Below are 21088 nucleotides of genomic sequence, written 5' to 3' on the forward strand. Positions count from 1 at the left end.
ATACTTAACAGGCCTAGTTTGGGATAATCTCTCAAACTCGTTCATATAATTAAAACAAATATTTAAATAAAGAAAATTATATATATATATACAATGTCCCAATGCAGATGGTTGATGATCGGCTCAGTAAATCGATGCAACAAATCCTGTAGAAAGGAATTTTGTTGGATGCACTCACAAAACATACGACGAGGAAGTCTAGGACCAATACCATGTCTACGGTGTGGTATTGGAGTGCGAGGAAAGACAGAATTATGTGGAAAGTGTGGCGGGAAACGGTTCAGAGAGCTTAAAAGATATTATGACAAAAAAAATAATAGCGGTGAAAACGCTATAAAATCCGTGAGGGATTATATATCAAGATTTCAGACAAACAATGATTTAAACATATAATATTATTATAATGGAGCAAAATATATTTGTCCCACATCCTGTCATAACAAACTATGAATCAAATATTAATGGTATCATCAGACACTGCAAGTTGAGGAAACAAGTTGGTTATATTACTAATGCTGGTTATCTAATGTTCACATGCGGGGGGGAAAAGAAACATTATCTATGTCATAGATTTATGTACGAGTGTCACAAGGGTTTGATCAATGATGGTCTTGTTATTGATCATATTGACGGGGATACTCAAAACAATAATTTATCCAATTTACAAGCTATCTCTCACAGCGAGAATAATACACGTGGAAATACAGGAAGATGTAAGACAATCGGAAAGAGGGCGGTAATTTCCTCAAACATAGAAACTGGCAAAGAAATTATGTTTCGTTCAATATCTTCTGCTGCGAAATATTTTGATATTCACCCGCAATCAGTACAAAGAGTGGCAGAAAATATATATAAAACAGCTTTATCGAAAAAATATAAACAGAAAATTATCTTTAAGTATCAATAACTATCATCACCACATTATTAACTATCATCACCACATTATTAACTATCATCACCACATTATTAACTCTCATCACAACATTGAATTAATTTTTTTAATTTATGTCACAGTAGGTCCTCCATACACTATTGAATTTTTGATTATATAAGGGAGATTACTTTGTAATATATAGTTTTCTTCGTAGATGGTTGGTTTTTTATGATCGTAATTAGTCAGTTTAACTAATTACATCGTATAGTGCCGACGAACCTAACTCATTAGACTCATAAGTATTATTTATGGTTTTTAAATATTTTCCCATCATACAACAGATAATGTTATTGATCCGTAGGAAGCTGTGTGTAAACAGAAACCGTTACTCATTGTAATTGACCTGCAGTTGTGTGTTCACTGAACTTACAATTCTGGAAAGTTCTTTGACTGGTGCATTAATGCCACCGTTATTATTGATTTTCGGTCTGCTTAAGAAACCAGCTACAAATACAGAAACTATTATTCAGAAACTGTTATAAATACAGAAACTATTATTCAGAAACTGTTATAAATACAGAAACTGTTATTATTCAGAAACTGTTATAAATACAGAAACTGTTATTATCCAGAAACCGCTACAAATACAGAAACTGTTAAATACAGAAACTGTTATTATTCAGAAACCGCTGTTTAGTGTAAATATTGGTTCCTTAGCTATATATTAACTTCCGAAACATATGTTCGTAACAATGTTTGATAGCTCGATCAGTATGGTATTGGACTGTGACGCTCGCGGTCCAGGATCGAATCCCCATGGCTGACAATTTGTCGGTGGTGCGCATAATTGCGATTTTTATAATAGTGGGGGGAACCGCAAGAACCCCTCCGCTCAGCAAATTCACAAACCACAATATTGACTTGTGGTTGATACCTATTTTTCGTATCACCCACTGGATTAATTATTATGGGTGGGTTTTTGCTGAGCGTACCTTAATTAAGTTATATGTTTGTGCTGTCCCTGAACATCCCGACGAACTCGAAGGGGTTCTGGGATATTTTTTTTTTATTTTAAAGATTTATATATTATATAATGAACCATGAAAATATCAATGATGTAATTGTCGCTATTAAAAAATTAAAAAAAGATGGAATTAATATATCTGATGAACTTAATCCTGAAAAAATAGTTTCTGACTTTGAGATTTTACAAGAACGTAAAACCATGGGGACACACACACTATCATCTGAATACAGGCTCATGAAACGGATTCAATCGGCAATGTTTCAGTCGCTAGCTACCGTAGAAGATGATCATGTGAAGGAGTTCGTTCCTCTTTCTACCGCCGTAGAAAGAATTAAGTCGTTATTATCCCACGAGTATGAGGCAAAGAAAACGATTAGTACCCGTATAAGACTATTAAGAAAAATAATGTCAGAGAGTAACTTCGTTACTGGTGAAACGATCCAAAGTAGTAATTTTGAAGATGACTGAGATCTTTGATCAGAAATATTATTTCTGAATTTGATGGGTTAGTAATTTGTTTTTTTTTACTGAAATTTAACAAATTTGTACAAATTTCTTAATTTTGACTACCATTTACCCCATCAAAAGCATAAAATTGTACAAATTTCTTAATTTGAGTACCATTTACCCCATCAAAAACATAAAATTGTACAAATTTCTTAATTTTGACTACCATTTACCCCATCAAAAGCATAAAATTGTACAAATTTCTTAATTTTACAAATTATTTATTTCTGAATTAATTTATTTATTTACTGAATTAATTTATTTTTTTTACTAAAATCAAAGAAAAATGCACGAACTACTTGATTTCTGACGGGGTAGTTGGTAGTCAAAATCAAAGAAAAATGCACGAACTACTTGATTTCTGACGGGGTAGTTTGTAGTCAAAATCAGGAAAATTGAGCAATTTCGTTGTATTTTAGTAAAAAAAAAATAAAAATCTCAGTAAAAATAATATTATTAATAAATAAAATTAATTTATAATAAATAAAATTTGTTAGGAACAATTTGACAAGGTTAGAACTACTTGATTTTGACGGGGTAGTTGGTAGTCAAAATCAAGTAGTTCCTGCATTTTTATGTTTCTGAGGGGGTAGTTGGTAGTCAAAATCAAGTAGTTCGTGCATTTTTATGTTTCTGAGGGGGTAGTTGGTAGTCAAAATCAAGTAATTTGTACAATTTCAGTAAAAATCAGGAAAATTAATAAATATTATTTTTTTTTGTGATAGAAATTTTAATTTTACTTTCATCGACTAGCTTTTTTAGTTGCCTGGGCCGATTAATTTGTACCAAACACAAATTTGTGCTAGTAATAATAAAATATTTTTTTAAGTTGATCGAATTTGATTCTGAAGATCTACGACAAAAGTCCTAGACAGAAATCCTTACGACGGAAGTCCTTAGACAGAAATCCTTACGACGGAAGTCTTAGGACAGAAATCCTTAAGACGGAAGTCTTAGGACAGAAATCCTTAAGATTTCACATACAGATTTATTACAAGCTCTTCTTCACGTATGTCAATTAAGCGATTAAGGTGGTCTGTGAGTTTAAAATTGATTCGCGTTAACATATTATTGTGACACCGCAAATACACGGGATTAGTTGGTTCTTGCACGATTAAATTTCCAGGGGGAACTTGTGGTGTGAACGTGTATAGGATGTATCCTTGTTGAGCTTGATTTGATCTTCCGAGATCTATTTGATAGCTGCCATCGATTACGTCACAAACCAGATTGACCGCGACCGTCGATGTTATATTAACGATCCGCGGGGATACGTGTCTTCCGCCGCCATGTGGATCATTATCATGTCTAAGAACAGTTGGAGGTGGAATTAATTTTCTCCATGCATCGAGTATTTTAGGAAAAAACTCATCAATGACATCATTGATAGATTTTCTCAACTCGGTTACACTGTACCCGGGAAATTTATAATTTGGTACATCGGCTTCTGTTAATTTATATTTTTCTAACCATGCTTTTGCATCAGAATTTTCAGGTGATTTTAAAAGACTAACCATCTCCTGAACTATTCGGTTATTAATATATTCCATATCTGATATAAGCTGATTTAATATTTCCACACGCGTGATGATTTTTTCACGCGATGACGCTGATATGTCAAAAATATGTTCGTTAAAATATTGATTTAGTTGATCTAGTTGTTTTTTACACTCTTGATTGATTTCCTGAAAATATTCAATAATCGTTTCTCGATAAAAACCCCTAAAATGTCCTTTTTCTCCCGGATTTTTAAAAACCCATGCCTCAATTTCACCGAAGAAGGCAAAATGGTCAAGCATTGATTTATTTTTTATAATACGTAGTTCTTCCCCGTATGATGGATTAATTTCATGATATGATTGTCTATCCGTGACATAATCAGACTTTTTCGGTTCTGGTGGTATCGGTGTTATCGGTGGTGATATTTCAGGCCATCCTAGCACTGATCTGATTGAAGATTGATAAATATCAACGGCATAATCAGGCGAGTTTATTTCAACCGTCGAGGACAATGTCGGCTCATGAACGTTTATTGATATTTTTGATTCTTTTCCCGTTATTGATTTTATTCTACGCGCAAATTCCTCACTGATTTGTTCGATCTCGTAACTGCCGGTTGGTATACCAACAACAACCCAGTCAGGTGTTCCATCGGGTTTGTTCTTGTTAGTAAATACGAGCGAATTATTTGCTGGTGTACCATTAAATGATTTTGATCTGATATTTGGCCAGCTGTAATATACTCGTAATTGTGCTAGTGCTATTTCTTTTACTGGAATTGCAGTAGGAAAATTAACACTAAATTCAGGATTAGTTGAACTTACCGAGATCATCGTTATCTTTGGCGGAGTTGTGTTGGTCACGATCTGCTGGAGTAATTCTGTCATTATTGATACTTGTATCTTTAATACCTTCATCGTATATTTTGGTTATCATTGAAAATTCGAAATCAGATATAATTCCATCACTGAGACTCGCTGATAACAACGAGGATAATTTCGAGTATGCTACCGTCGCTGTATGTAATTTTATTTTGTAATCGGATAATTTTTCATTCGTACAAGTACATATTTTTTTTGTGATGATACTAAGCACACCTGCAATAGTTGTTGCTGCTGATATACAGATAGTTACAGCTACTGGTACCATCGTTGTTAACGCTGATAATATGACACCGGTTCCAGCAACAACAGCGGATACTGAATAAACAATCACATCAACGATAACCAATCGTCGTCGATATTTTTTTACTTTTACTGTATATTGATCAACTTGATCTTTTAGCGCCGCCTGCCATTCACGCGCTTGATTGTATCTGTATTGTGCACCGTCCATATATATTTTTATACAGTAACCAATTGAGGTGTTTCAGCTACAAATTCCAAACACCACCAGAAGGATGTTGCGGTTAATTTCTTATCAGCTGCTTCCAGAATAAATATTTCTTCGGTTCCGATATTTAATACAACAGATACAACCCCGGAAAACCTGTCTGTGGAATGACGCCATGGAAACGTTGTAAATATTTCAAATTTTGCAGCACTAAACACAGATAGCCTGTACACGCCAGTGACTGTTGCGGTATATTTGATAGTATTATTTTGCTGCGACCATGTTGCAAATCCCGATGATACCGTGCATACGATGTTTGTGATATGCCCGGGAGTTATTGCAGCTGGAATTTTAATCAAATTGGTTTTACCGACAATCTCAGGAATTCCCGCTACGACGTCTTGCTATGTTTGTTTGATCGTGTCTAGGTTATTTTTGATATCAACGAGTTTCATGTCAATGGCGCGTGGAGTACCGAAGAATTTATCTATGGTATCATCGATTTTTTGAAAATTTCTTCGAAATCTTCCAAAAGCTCCTGCGTGAACGTCATACTCAGCCCGTAACGTGGATAATTTACCGTCTACGGTGCCATAGTTGACATCGACGTATTTTTTTGTTGCTGCGTCTTCGTCAGATGTTGGATCTTTTAAAACTACTATTTTGTTCCCGTTCATGCTGAGTTCACCCATCATTGTGTCACCGGTGTTTCTCACGCGATTAGCAACACTTTTTGCAATTTCATCTCTGATGGTTTTAAGTGACGTACTTGAATCTCTGATTTTGCCGCTCTCAGTAAACACGGGAATATTATCCGTAACTGCACCAAGTACTCGCCGGACTATATCATTCCATTTGATATTGCTGGTTTTTAGTTTACCATATCGATCTTGAAAAATAATAACCTCATCTGGATCAACTCCAGCAAGGTTCATAATATCAGCGAGGTCATCTTTAGTCGCATACTTTGACAGATCAACGTCGGATTTTATTTTCTTAACGCGTGAAGATCTTCCGTAAATGTCAACCATTATAATAAGATCCGTTGTTTAAAATGCTTTACGCGCAACAAATCGGTTGCTTGTATAATCGTGCACGACTTTATGTGGCGGCCTGGATGATTTTGATATAGCGTCGAGTACATTAATTACTTCACGGCCGCATATTGGCGGATCTGTCATTGTTTGTGTGGGTAGCGTTGAATACCAAACTTTGGAACCTCTAGTTGTTGCGTGGAGTGGTGCGACATACTTGATAAATTCAACAGGTGGAGCTAACCCGTACGAATCAAAATAAACAATTCCACGCGGGTCAACCGCGTATGATACCCAATGAGTACCGGGTCCGGAACGTTTGTCAAGATTAATAATACCTGTTTCAAGTTTGTTTGGTTGTTTCGGTAATTGATCTCGCATAAAAACACCTCTAAAGGCGGATATTTTTAATTTTTTAGCAGCATCAAGTAAATCAAAATTTGATGATGGAACGTTTAACGAAATGATCCTGGAAGCTTTAGGCCTCTCCCCCAACGAGATCCCGGTAATCTTAGGCCGCGTCCCTTTTTTTTGTATCCCTGCCCTGTTGCTTTCTTTAGTGCCATTCCAGCGGCTGTTCCAACAGCACCTAACGCGGCCGCTTTTGCTACGGCTGGAGGAGCTGCAGCTATTAATGCCGGAATGGCCGCAAGAAGTGGAAATATACCACCCGTTTTAACCATGTCTTTGATGGCGCTCGGGGAGAGATGGAATTGAACTCCAGTTTTTGATTCTAGGGCTTTATTGAAATGTTTAATCTGATTATTTGTCAGCGATAATTTGTTTGGACCACCACTAATATGATCTCGTTTTAGTGATATTTTAGTTCCGCATTTGTTGGCGGTTTTTGATTGAAGCTTTTTTATCTGACCCGGGGTCAGAGTAACATTAACATGACTATACGACATTTTTATATAAAATATATTTTTCTAAATAACACGATTAAAGATTTTCCACCGGTGCATCAACGACCCTCATTCGACCACTGCCACCTTCAAGTAACATGGCCTTGTCGCTAAGTATGACCGCGATCGCTCTGTAATCAACACCAGCAGTATTTAATGTTGCTTTGAGATGTATATCAACGACAGATTGTTTTGATAGATCAAGATGTTCTAATGAAAAATAATAAATCGGGTACAATTTTTTAAAATCTAGTTGTGATATTTGCAACCCGGTATCAACATTTTGATCACGTCCCATAAATGACATCAAACGATGATATGCACGTCCTATGTGATTTAATGCATAATTTAGTTGTACATTTTCTGTTGGTTCCTGTTGTCCGTTTATCCGTAAAGAAATATCTGTGAGACCTAGTTGGTCAAATATCATATGAGAGTGAACTTGTGAGTTTAAACGATCACGGTTCTGAAACGCAATAAAAATATGCCGTGGTGCAGAAACACCCTGTTGTGATGCTATATGCCATGTAAACTGACCGTTAACGTTAGTTTGCATACTGTCTGTGCTTGTTGTTAACCATGACAACAAGGATTTACCACCTGCATCCATGAAAGAAATTAATCGCTGTTCTTCTGCGATCGTTGGAGTCATTACCGGCATCCACAGTGAAAGTTTCGATAATATTACTTTACCAGCGTCACCAACGGGTCTCCACAGAGCATCATTATCATCGTTCTTTCTTACAAGAACAACCGTGTGTCTAGCTCCAAAAATAACCTTTTTAACATTCCTGCAAAATCCAAAAATATGCGATAGTGGAATTGTACATGAAAAACCTCTATTGCCTCCTAGCAACATATTTCTACGTGATGCAAATCCCAAGTTGAAATTTTCGCTAGAACCATGAACTACTGGCCACATATCAACATCAGCGTTATCGGCAAAATTTCTTGGTCGTCTTATATTATACGGATCACTTTCAGGGTTATTGGAGTTATCTTTCACAAACATCATTGTGGGACCTGCTGATCTTGTATAATCATCAGAATATCTCGCCAGACCAATTATTGTTGTAGCAACGTCGACATCATTCTGAATTGATTCAATATTTTTTCCATCAATCATGTATGTGGCGCCACTAAATAATGCTATGATCCCGTTGTTGACAAAACCAATTTTTACTGGATCCAAGTAATTAGCATCATCCGTTTTTATAATTGTACCTTCTACCTCAAGAAAGGCATCAGCGGGTAAAAAGTATCTACTTGTGTCATGAACTTGTAGTTCAATTCTTCCACGTTGATCTGGTTGTTTTGCGTCATAGGAATAAAATTGATAATCACGTACAGATTCATCCTTAAGGACAGGTGCTTCCATGTCAAATGCTGTGTCGGATACGCGCTTGAACATTTTATTATAATTATTTTTCGTCTAACACGTTGATCACCGCCGCCGGAAAGTTCCACCTCGGGAAGTTCCACTTCCTGATATCAAACTTGAGATATTATTTCCAGATTCACCGAGTCCTTGATCTGCTAACGCCGCTAGTTTTTGATTTGCAGCCTGATTTATTATTTTACTTACGTCTGCAGGCATCACCTCAGTACTTGCCAGTTTCACCGGTGGTTGTTGTTTTCGTCGCAATAATCGTGCTAGTCTTTCTTTGATCGCCGAGAACGCCTTACCAGCAACATTGACAATTGCACCAGGAGCTTTATCACGAACAATATCAATAGCCTTCATCGATAATTGTTTTGCTACAGGTGCTACTTTGGGAGCTATCCTCGTGAATAATCCTCGAATGACATCACCAAGTCCATTTCCGTAAATAACACTATAGATTGGTAATCGTGAGTTTACCGCTCTAACCTGTGTGGGTTTACGATGATTATCATGCACAATCATCTTATTTTATTTACCATTTATCTAACAACTAGTCATCAACGAGCTCATCAATAAGTTCTCGGTAAACTCCGATATCCATGATACCACCTTGAAATAGTCGCCGACAAATATCAGCTGCTTCATTGGTTATTTCTGGTGAATTATTTCCGGCACGTTTTCCCCCTATGAGAACTTCTAACCGTGACACGTCATTGATGATATTATCAGGACATAAACCACGTCCTGTTTTAGGTTCATCTTGAGGTGTTTTAAATACTGGTGGTTGCATTACCGGAGTAAGTACTTCAGTGGTGGCCGGGGGTGATCCAGGTGGTGAATCTGTCGGTGTAAATGTCATTTTCGGTGCAGAAATTTTACGTAAAGGTGAAGGAATTTTCTTCGAGGGGGGTGATTTAAGTGACTCTTTAGCCTTTTTAATTTCCGACATCAACCTTTGCTGTGGCGAAGAAGATTGTTGTTGTTCTATTTGTTGTAGAGGTGGAGGAAGCTGATACTGGGAAGATTCTTCTTGTTCTAGTTGTTCCCGTCTCTCTCTATAAAGTCTTTTTATTTCTTCTTTAAGTCCTTCAAATTCTGGACCTCTAGCTTGTTTTTTGTTGTAATATACGCGATATATCCATTTAATGAAATTATCATCATTTATTTTTTCATAACGGGGTTTTAAAATACTAGATTTATTAGATATACTATTTAATATTGCTTCAGGTAATCTCTCTCTTTCAGTTTTTCTAATTTCCTCAACAACTCCTTCTTTAAATTTTGCAATTAATTCTACGTTTTCTCCTGCTGGTTTGGATTTAGATGCAAGTTCTTTTCTCACATCGGCGACTTCAGTACGAAGTTCTTCAATGCCTTCAAGTATTTCCTCATCAACAGATGGAGGTTGAGCTGCAGCTATGCCAGTTGGAAGGTCTCGTAAAATCTTTTTTGTTTGTTTGGTTCTTCTTGCTGTTTTTTCAGCCTGCACCGCAGTTTGTTCTAATACCGGAAAAATACCCTTTTTCCTCTTCTCATCTTCCTCCGCAATATCTCCCCATATAGTTTTTTCAACAGCCGCCGCAGCTTTCTTAGTAGCTGCAGTGACGGGTTTAAATAGTTTTTTAGTGTCCTCTTCGTACTCAACTTTTGATTCTTGCTGCGCTTGCAGATTTTTTCTAAATGAGTCTCTGACAGGAAGAAATTTTTTAATTGTTTCTAATCGTTCTCGTGCTGTTCTTGCAGTATGAGATTCTGGATGTACCATTTTTATTATAACATAATAATTTAATTAATATCAGCAGAAGAAGAGCAGCAGAGAGGGTACCTACCAACGTTGGTCGTCAAAAAAATAAACAAAAATAAATAAACACGTAGAGTACTTTATTTTTTCAGCTACTATTTCAAACTGAGGTTTTATTAGTACAATCGGTCATTGCAAAAATAAACATCTCAAGGAAAGTTCATTTGTAAAATCTGGACCTTTCTACGAGATGATTTTATTTGTTTGTTTTATTTGTTTTGTCGGAATTCTATGGTCTGTTCACCCTCTCTGCTGCTAAACCTGCAGGTAAATATTACCTTACTTCAATAAACTAGAAAGAGCAACTCTTACAAGTGGATGGGGTTGGTATCTTCGGTGAGAGAAGAAAGGTAGTGCTGGAATCGGATCATCAGCTTTTCTTTATCGAGCAGTTATCGATTAATAATCTTTAAATGTATTCATGCAATGTCCTGCTAAAACTACGGTTATTTTGAAGAGAAGAACAGATAAAAAAAACTGTCGTAGCAGATTTATGGCGGTGAACTCAATTTTGACCAAGAAAAAATGTTTACCAAAACTGTGTTAGATTAATTATTTGTCATTTTTATCGAAAGTGATGATCGATCGGATTGATACTTCTGAACAGCACGATGGAACGGGTCATTTAAACATTGAGTATCGAGGTCACCTGACCATGCGGCCAATTCAGTAAGGTCCTGCGTGCGTCGTCGTGCGTCCGTAGTCCTTCGTATGTCAACAATCGCAGTTTTGAACATCATATAAGCATATCTGGCCGAATTATAGATAACTTCCTCAAAGTCCGTTCAAATTTGTACAAATGATGCCGATCTGCCTTCACAAGTGTTAACCGTTATGCCCCCTACTTACACCTCTCATACAAAAATGACACACCCACTCCAAACCACGCTTCGAACGATACATATAACAATGAAATACAGTTGGCGTTTGTAAAATTAGGAAAACCTTTAAAAGACTTAGTTTGAAAAGTGAGGGACTCAATTTGACGAAAACATTTTGGAATAAAGATTCTTCTAAATTACTAACCTAGATTGCATATGAAAATTTTCTTCTGTTTCGATATTTGGCAGATTTCACATTGGTGGAAGATTTCACGTTCAGTTGCGCCTCTAGGTTTCAGAGAGAAGGCTACAACTGTTCCACAAGCCCAACTATCGACACTTTTATTGTCATCGTGAAACTGTACCCTTGACGTTAGTTGGAACTATTTGATGTTATCGTGTATGGACAAAATGTTACCCCCTTCCCGCAATCTAATGATACATTATTTCTTTAAATATAGAAGCATGTGAGCCGCATGTATCTTTCCAGTATGAAAAACATTGTTGATTAACATACAGCTCAGGCTCATATATGCTCATGTTTGTCTCCATTAACTTTACAATGTCCGAATCGAACAGTATTTTACGATACTGAACATCTTGATATTGCACTCACGTGCACGACACGTGTGCCTAACAATAGCATAGTAAACAAACGATGTACACTCATGTAGTAGACAATTTAAGTTTTAGTTTTCAAGATTTGTTTGTGAATGAACTAAACAAACTGTTTCGTCTATTTGAAAGTATAGATGATAAGGTTAACGGTGTGGACGAATTCACTCAGTCAGAAACAAAACTTTCAAAGAAACACTCGAATGAACGTGATAGTCGTAATGTCAACAACAAACGTGAAAGACGCAGTAAATGAAAGTACCGATCTGATCATAGAAACAGTTATTTAGGAGAAATATTCATATCCTTTTGCAAATAGAATGGTTTAGACTATGACCATTTCTTTCTAGAGTCTAAAAAATATAGCACAGAAAAACATATTGAGGCCAAGAGCTATCACGTATCTATCTAAGACTTACTATTTTACAAGTCTTCAAAAAACTAGATTCGAGAAAAAACACCTGAAGGTTAGGAAACTAAGAGCTTTAAAGCCAATAAGCCAAGAGGACGTAAAAATATTATTTCCGCTGGCTAAATGGACTGTCGCTTAACAGCTGCTTTGCAATGTTCCCTGTTTAACTATTTTGATACAGTGTTAGGCTAGCGATATAAGATACACACTGTATCATACAGGTCATAGCTAGGGTCCCTCCAACAGCGATATGCAATTGACAAGGCATAAACATAACTTCTTTAGCTGGTAATAAGAATGGTAATAAATATAACTTATATTTATTATTTATGCATCTTGAATTTCCTCAACATATGCTTTCTTAGTTCTGCAAATTCAAAAGGTATGTCATGCAAACCTGATACGCGCCGAAACTGTTCTGGAATTTCGAGTACATTTCCAGCTGAAATCCATTCTCCTTACTGCACTGAATTGACCCAATAATCCAGTTCATCATAATCAGAAAAGCAGCATTGAGTGGGAACAACATAAAAACAAAACCCATTTATTCCAGACCAAATGGAAATGATGTTACAATGCGGTTTCTTTCAAAATATGACTCTAAATTTCAATTTTAAGTAGACCAAAACGAAAGTATTTTGAAACTACTGTCGAGGGCGTGAAGAAGATCAAAGGTCGCTGGACGGTGCTATGTGCGCATTAATATTGTTACTGTGTACTGGTGAATCTACGTTTGTGTATTTATTTTGGAATATAGCATAAATTCAATTACTTTGCCTCTCGTAGTGTATACTTTTATAATGAAGTCTTAGTTTGAATAAGAAAATGAGTTTATAACATAAAGGTTACTACATTTGTATGGGAAAATATGATCTCGTTTTCTCAGATGAATACTTCACACTCTGATGTCGTGCTGTGTTAATCTGAAGAAAAGAAACATCGTTCATATCATCCCATACAAATGCAGCAAACTATAATTATTAATTACGTCATTAGTATTGAAATGCGTGTTATTGTCTGTACGTTATCAAGTACCAAAATCCATATTATTTTCTGTACGTCATCAGGTAGTAACAAGCACACTACTGAATGCATGTTATTATTTACCAAAAGGAATAATACAGGCTGTACGTAGTCAGGTAACAACAGGCATATTACTACATGCATGTCATTATGTACCAAACAATAATAATGCCTGTACGTCGTCAGGTAACAACAGGCATATTACTACATGCATGTCATTATGTACCAAAAGGAATAATATTCCCTGTACGTCTTCAGGTAGTAGAAAGCATATTATTGACTGCAGGCATTATCTATTAAACGGCATATTAATGCGTGTACCTTATTATATACTAATACGGATTGTAAGTCCTCAAGTATTAACAATCATAATATTGCCTGTACGTCATCAAGTACTTAAAATCATATTATTTCCTGTACGTCATCAAGTTTCTACAATGAATTTAATTTGCGTATGCTTCATCAAGTACTAAAATGCATATTATCGTATGTACGTCGTAATATTCTAAATTGTATATTATCGCCTGTACGTCATCAAGTATTAAAAAGTATATTATTGCCTGTATGTCATCAAGTTTTAAAACGTATATTATTACCTGTACGTCATCAAGTACTAAATGTTATATTATTACCTGTACTTCATCAAGTTCTAAAATTTATAATTTTGTCTGCACGCCATCATGAGGCAACCACGTTTTCCACGCAGTTAATGTTTCCTTAGCCATACAGGTGTAATGAAAGATATTATTTCCTTAATATGCAGGCATTTAAAATTGTTTTAATTCTGAGAAACGCGGCACTTTTTAATATTAACTCTTCGTCTCTGAATAACAGAACTAGGAATTGCTTCACGAATAAATCATTTTGAAAAATAATTTTGAACGCGTGTTTACTCTGACTATTCAAAACAAATGTTATCACTTCCTCTGTAAACTAAAACTTGGGATTTTTCATTTCCATGGCTGAATGGCCACAAAATGAATTATTAACAAGAAATAACAAAACTATACATTTTCATTAATCACTGTGATGATAAATGACTTCAGAGTGGATGTTGTTGTTTCATGTTAGCCTTTTAAAGGGCCAAATATTTGGAAAGATAGACAATAATTATTCTGTTTTCTGTTGTTGTTGTTTTTTTGTATATCAAAACACGGTCATAATGGCCTGTTTGATATGTTTCTTCGTCCACGTTATAGATTTCTCTCTAACAATGGAGCATCCTTGAAAACATGATACGAGTTATACAATCTTGGCACAAGACAGTTGAAAACATAAGAGTTATACATTCTTGGCATAGGACTGTTGAAGACATGATACAAGTTATACGTTCTTGGCATAGGCCTGTTGAACACATGCATCGAGTTACACGTTCTTGGCACAAGACTGTAGCGTTTGCTAGCAAGCATTCATCTAGGCTAATTTCAGTTTTGCCATGGGTGAAGGTCATATAACATTTCCTGGTTTTCTGATCATCACTGCAGTGAACTCCTCTTGTGACAATAGTGTATTAAACGCTGGTAACAATAAAGAATGACAAAGGTCAAGTCAAATCATTACCTGGTATTAAAAAAATAGATGCCAAAACGTGCCATTGTATAAACAGAAAAGAAAGGAGCAAAAGCTACAATAATAGACAGTTCAAAAATGGCAGCAAATGAAACAGAGATGGCTAAAAACAGAAGGAAATAGCACAAACACTTTTGAAGGAGATTCCTGAAAAAATAGACATACATAGCAAACATTTTTGCACCTTCTGTTAAATAAATATATAACCTGTTATAGCATCATCTCTGATGATGCAAACCCTTTTTTAGCCACGTCAATGAGGTCAGAGAAGGTAGCTAAAAACAAGACCGTATTGTTCTTTACCGAAGGGTTACCTTTATAACAGGTAGCATTTGGAAAAGTCTTGTCTATACGTTTGTAAATAACTTACTATTCATAAAAACTGTTTATGGGCAGTGTAAAGAAAATCTTGTAGTAGGAAAATAATTGCTCAAACTCCTCATATATGTTTAATAATTTACCGGTGAACATGTCGAAAATCCAGGTTTCCTCTTAATCAGATTGCAAAAGGAGCAATTTTTTTTTAGATTTCAGTCTGCATGGTCCATAGCACTAACATAAAATATAAATATGTTTTAGATATAAAAGATAAAAGTTGTTGTATCTACAAATATACAATGATCTCTACAGTTATACAATGTCTTCTTTACAAATATAAAATCACGTCATTTTTAAGAACGAAATTATGCAAAATATTTAAAGGGTAATTTGCTCCATTTTAGTTGTATTAGCGGCAAGGATTGAAATTCTGTGCTTTATACCACACATTTAAGACATTTTACTCCGTTTTAAGGACTTTTACTCTGACGCAAAATGTCATCTTTAATAACAATCAATATTAAATCGATATTCATCCAGGACACCAAGGGACACGAAATGTATCCATGATGGATGGACAATTGACAGTTTATGGGATCTTTAATTGGCATCGAGAGATAGGTACTTTTCGAGTAATCTTCATTTACATATGCATTCTTTTGTGTCATAGTGTATTAGTCGTATTAGTTTACAGAATGCAGAGTATCTGTAACTTCTACACAGTAATCTTCTTTCCCTTTCAGGCGCCTTCTCGTATATCTGATTTGGTAGCAGCGAGACATTTGGAGTAAAAGGATAACAACGTCTTCCAGAGAAGATAAGACCATGAAAGAGTCTTCCGGCACCAAACTGCCATATGCACATTCAAAAAAGATCCAATCCGATCAGGAGAAAAAGTCTAATAATAACTACACTGGTACAATCCCCAACATGGATAATATTTTGAACAGATTTATGTCGGTTGCAACAGCACAGTGGATTATACGATATATCCTAATATTCACAGTGTTTCTTGGCATGTCCTGCATCATCTTGAGCGTCCATTACACCTCAACTGTAAATCACGCCAGTATGATCTCTCCGCATGTCATTGACCTTCACAGACTCACATGGTCAAAGTATAGTAAAAAGCCCATTAAAAGCGACGACGGAAACCAGAGCAGAATTGATAACGCGCAAGCTAAATATGGCAATCAGTCTTTTCTGAAATACCGTTTAACTGTCATTACTGCAGGCAACAATTCAAGATCTCGACATAGCAAAACGCAATACCCTGTAACATTAGATGCGCCGTTTTTATTGTCAAATCCTAATTTATGCAAGTCAGTGGCGAATCTGTCAGTTTTAGTGATAGTTCACACTGCACCGAGTCATTTTGAGAGGCGTGATGTCATGAGACAAACATGGACTAATAATTCATACTTCCATCAGCTCGGGTCTGTCAGGATTTTGTTTCTACTGGGTACTGTTCTTGAGAACTCAACCCAAAGAAAAATTGAGGATGAGTTCAAAAAACACGAGGATCTTGTACAAGGAAATTTTATTGATGCTTATAGAAACCTTACACATAAGGGGGTCATGGGATACAAGTGGATATCAGAGAACTGCATGAATGCCAAGATGATTGTCAAGGTTGATGATGATGTGGTTGTGGATACATACAAATTGCTAAAAGAATATATTCCAAAACTTTCTGGTAGAACACGATACATTCTCTGTAACCATATTGCCCCTGGCACTATGCCAATTATAAGAGAAAAGAAGAATAAATGGTACGTTGATTCAGATATTTTCAGAGGACACAAATTTTATCCACGATACTGTAGTGGTTTCGGTGTAATTATGCCTACGGATATTATTCCGTTCATCTACAGGGCCGCCTATTTAACACCATTCTTCTGGGTTGATGACGTCTACCTTTATGGAATGTTACCGTCGAAAATCAAAGACATTGCTTACATCTCACTTGCCGGGAATTTTTCTTTGAAATTCAAGAACAGCTTGGATTGTATTACCAGTAAGACAAAAATATGTCCCTATCTGATATCTGGTGGAGGCAAACCGGAAGAAGTGGTCAAGTTATGGGATGCCATGGGCAAAGCTCATGAAAGAACTTTTACAATAAATAATATATCAGCAAATAACTCTTCTGAAATTGGTAATAACAATAAAAAGAGTGGCGAAGGTGAAGGCAAAAATTACTCGGATAAAAATCAGATCCCAAAACATGCCAATGTAAACATAGAAAAGGAAGGAGCCAAAGCTGCAGTAAAAGACGGCGCAAAAGTGGCAGCCAATAAAACAGAAGTGGCTAAAACAGGAATAAATAGCACAAATACTTTGGAGAGAGACTCCAGAAATGAAGCAACTACGGATAAAATTAGAAACATTTGATAGACGATGGGGGAAACAAACTTGATAACATAATGGATAGGAATCAAAGTGGAAGAGCAAACATTTTTAATTGTGATGGACTTCTATTTATGACGGTACAAATGTATGTATGTATGTATGTATGTATGTATGTATGCATGTATGTACGTAAACATGCATGCGTAAAATTTAAGTTTCTAGCTCGGCTCTGAAATATGCAATACACAATGTATGTATGCCGCATCGAGGGTACATCTGACCATAACAATGCCTCGGATTAAATCATCACACATCCAGGGTGTGATATAGTCCTTGTGACCAGAACAACGGTTCGGATTAAATCGAGACTAATCTAGGGCGTGCTTTAGTGCCTGTGACCAGAACAATGTTTGTATCAAATCACCATTGTTACAGATTTTGCTTTAGTGCTTTTGATGAGAGAAAAAAATAGTTTGGATTAACTTAACCCACACAGAAGATTATGCAATACTGGCTAACATAACAACTTTAAATTTGAAAAGATGAAATGAAGTTAGCAAACGGTTAATTTTAATGACGACAAGGTATGCCATTATCTACAATTCGAGACCAAAGCTATTTCCAGAGTTGCACGTTTTGTTTTCAGATTATGTGTACTCATGAAAACTACAATATACCTGTTTACGTGTCAGAATTGACTCATCAGATCTGTTTATTACGTATTTTACTTGTGTGGATATGTACACATTGGGCATAGATTTCGAACGATCTTGACTAGTCTTAGAGCACTGCTCTAGTTGTAACAGGTAAAACACAGGACTGTTGTAAGGGCGGGGATTGTTTTCCCTGGTGGGTGTCCCGCCAGATTTGGTTTTCGTTATCTAGGGGTTGACCGCCCTCGATGTTATTGCCTGATTCGAGTAAATATAAATATAAGTGGTGAAACTTATAGGTGAAGTAGATAGAGATCTGAGCAGGTATATAGAACAAATCAACACGAGCCCCCGTACATGTAAACAAACAATTTAATCAATTACATTAAACAACTGTGAAAATTCGTTACATCAGGAATATACTCTGCTTTTAGAAATAAAACTTTCACCGAATTACAAAGAAAACGCAAATAGATTTAAATAAAATAGCCGATCTGTTTACTGATAGATTTAGTTCATCATATGATCGAGCGAACAATCGAAGTCAACGTCTTGTACGATTGCATAACCTGTTCGCCCTCAGTTTGTTCTGCTTCCATTGTAGCTGTTCAGACCCTTGGATCTCAGGATGATACTTTCTCCCATCCGTCTCAGGATACTCTCAGAATACGTTCCAGAAATTAATACGTCGCAGGATTACGTCACAGGATTGTACGTTCCACTGCACTTATCTCTATACTTCGCAGTATGCGTCTTAGGGTAACGTCACATCAACGTCACAGGATTATACGTCTCAGGATAATACGTCTCAGGAGATATTTTCCCCCTTTTAGATAAATATAAATAGAGACAACCTAAATTTCCCGTTATTTATGAAACAGTTAATTCTTCATTATTCTCCCACTAAGACTATCAGTCGACTCCACGTCCTACAATGACCCTAGTTAGTCAAATGGCTAATTCGTTACGCCTTGACCTTACACATTAACGCACCATACGCAATGCCTGGGGTTCTGAGCCAGCCTCAATTTACACAGCGAATAAATGGGGTACATCAGATCAATTACTAAATCATTTCAGTCAATACACACTTGCTCTTACTAATACGTGAAATCTTATAAATTCGGCGAATTCACACGGATTCTCGTAATCATATTAACTAATGTAATGCATTAAATTCTTAGAACATAATTCTTATGCAAACAGGACGACAAATTCAAACAATTCGTCAAACTTATCTAAAGAAAGTTAATGTACGATTTCCTATGCATAAACTCAACACAGTTATACTTCATAAAACAAATTATTACACGAATGTAGAATAAAGATTCATGCAACTACAAGTAAATAAATTCAGCAAAGCATTATATATCGCATCAACAAATTACATGGAATTGTCACACTACCTTTGCTTTCAACGTTCCTCCCTCTAATAGGCAAATTATTTCGTCGGTTTCTTTCGACAATAGTCCCCTTTAGACAACAGTTCTTTTGCGAGGAATTTCTTGCAAATCCCTCGGAGCCTACTCTGGTTCCACTCCTAGAAAAGCTTAGACTGATTAAGATTTCCGATGTGGCAATTTTAAAACCTAGAAAATTTTGTGTCGGAACACGCTCCTTATTTAACGTAACCAATCAGAATCAAATATCTCTGCCGCCTTTATCCAGAGGCGCCAAAGTCAGGGTCAGCTTGATCTGGTAGTTTGAGTAACAGAGTTTCTGCGATTTCTCAATTGTGACAACTTTTCCATGAAAATGAAGTTTACCGTGTCCCTAATAGTCCGTCTGGCTGCTGTATAAACAAATGTTTAATTAACAATAAAATTCTCCCTCTAAAGGACAATACCGTATACGTTAGTATGGCGCTATGATACGCGCCTGTCTCCAAAATTTTATTAATGGCTCTCTGGTGTCATCTAATGTATTCTTGTTAGATCGCCGGAAATTTGACCCTTCACAACTGTTATGACCTAAACGTCATATACAGTAATCTCGTATGACAAATACATGTGTTCATGAAGATGTGTATTCCATATCAATGTAGTAGGTTACAGAATTTATTAAAAATAAATTTACATGACATTCCGTTTTCCTAGATTGGCTGTTCGTAAAACATTACAATAGGTCTTTGGATAGCTATCCTAAAACATTTAAAGATATAAAGTAACTTTTAGGAGAGCTATCATAACGTATTAAATATATTTAAGAATAGGTCTTTGGAGAGCTTTAAGATAACTTATGAATTCGCAACTTGTAATGTCCTTTTACAGATTGAAAGTTGGACAGAAACAAACCATTAAATCAAATGCAAGGAAACGTGTGATATGTAAATCGGTGAAAATAAGCTGATTATATAAAAATGACATGCTATTTTCACACAGATTGTATAAAAACAATCTTGTTTTACATAATTCATTAACTTTACAGAGTCAAGGATCGGTTTCTTGGCAAATGCAATATAACAATAGAATTCTCCATTGCGAGGTCATACACAAGCGATCGAAGATTGACGTAGCCAACAGTTGTTAAATCAGTACTTACAAACAACGTGTCTAGTCTGTGTTACATGTAAACAAGGGACGTGATATGACTATCAGCAGAATGTTTATTTATTGAGACACGTATTTTTATTATCCCCGAACCATTTATAAGTATTTTGAAATTTGTATTATATTGTGATATTGTTCATTATCTAGGCAAACATAATATGTACGAACTATAATATTTAGCAATTGTTTGGATTTGAATGCGTTCTTGAAGCTTGTCGAGAGCATTGATCGTAAATTATCATTAATTTATCTCAAGCGTAATTAGGGACAGCGCGGGCATTGTAACTAGATAAGGAGAATGATGACGTGTAACCTCACTACCACAATTTTTCAGACAAAGAAATTAAGTTAACAATGTGGTTTCCGTTTTAACACAGATTATGTTATTACGACTGCATAGTTACAATGAGCA

The 21088-nt window shown here is 35.9% G+C and overlaps 1 protein-coding gene across 4 annotated transcripts in view; it reads left to right on the forward strand.

The window, feature by feature from the left end:
* LOC149771926 (beta-1,3-galactosyltransferase 2-like) overlaps nucleotides 1-20207 on the forward strand; it is a 126040-nt gene extending 105833 nt beyond the window's left edge. For all 4 annotated transcript variants that reach the window (XM_089948082.1, XM_089948081.1, XM_089948083.1 and 1 more), the window contains exon 2: nucleotides 15866-20207. In XM_089948082.1, coding sequence (XP_089804208.1) covers nucleotides 15948-17516 — 1569 coding nt within the window. In that variant the 5' untranslated portion in view covers nucleotides 15866-15947 and the 3' untranslated portion in view covers nucleotides 17517-20207. The remainder of the gene's footprint in view (nucleotides 1-15865) is intronic.
* Nucleotides 20208-21088: the final 881 nt, after the last annotated feature.

Source organism: Sinohyriopsis cumingii, unplaced genomic scaffold (genome assembly GCF_028554795.1).
Source record: "Sinohyriopsis cumingii isolate HCF-2022 unplaced genomic scaffold, ASM2855479v2 utg001578l, whole genome shotgun sequence".
NCBI classification, from domain to species: Eukaryota; Metazoa; Mollusca; class Bivalvia; order Unionida; family Unionidae; genus Sinohyriopsis; species Sinohyriopsis cumingii.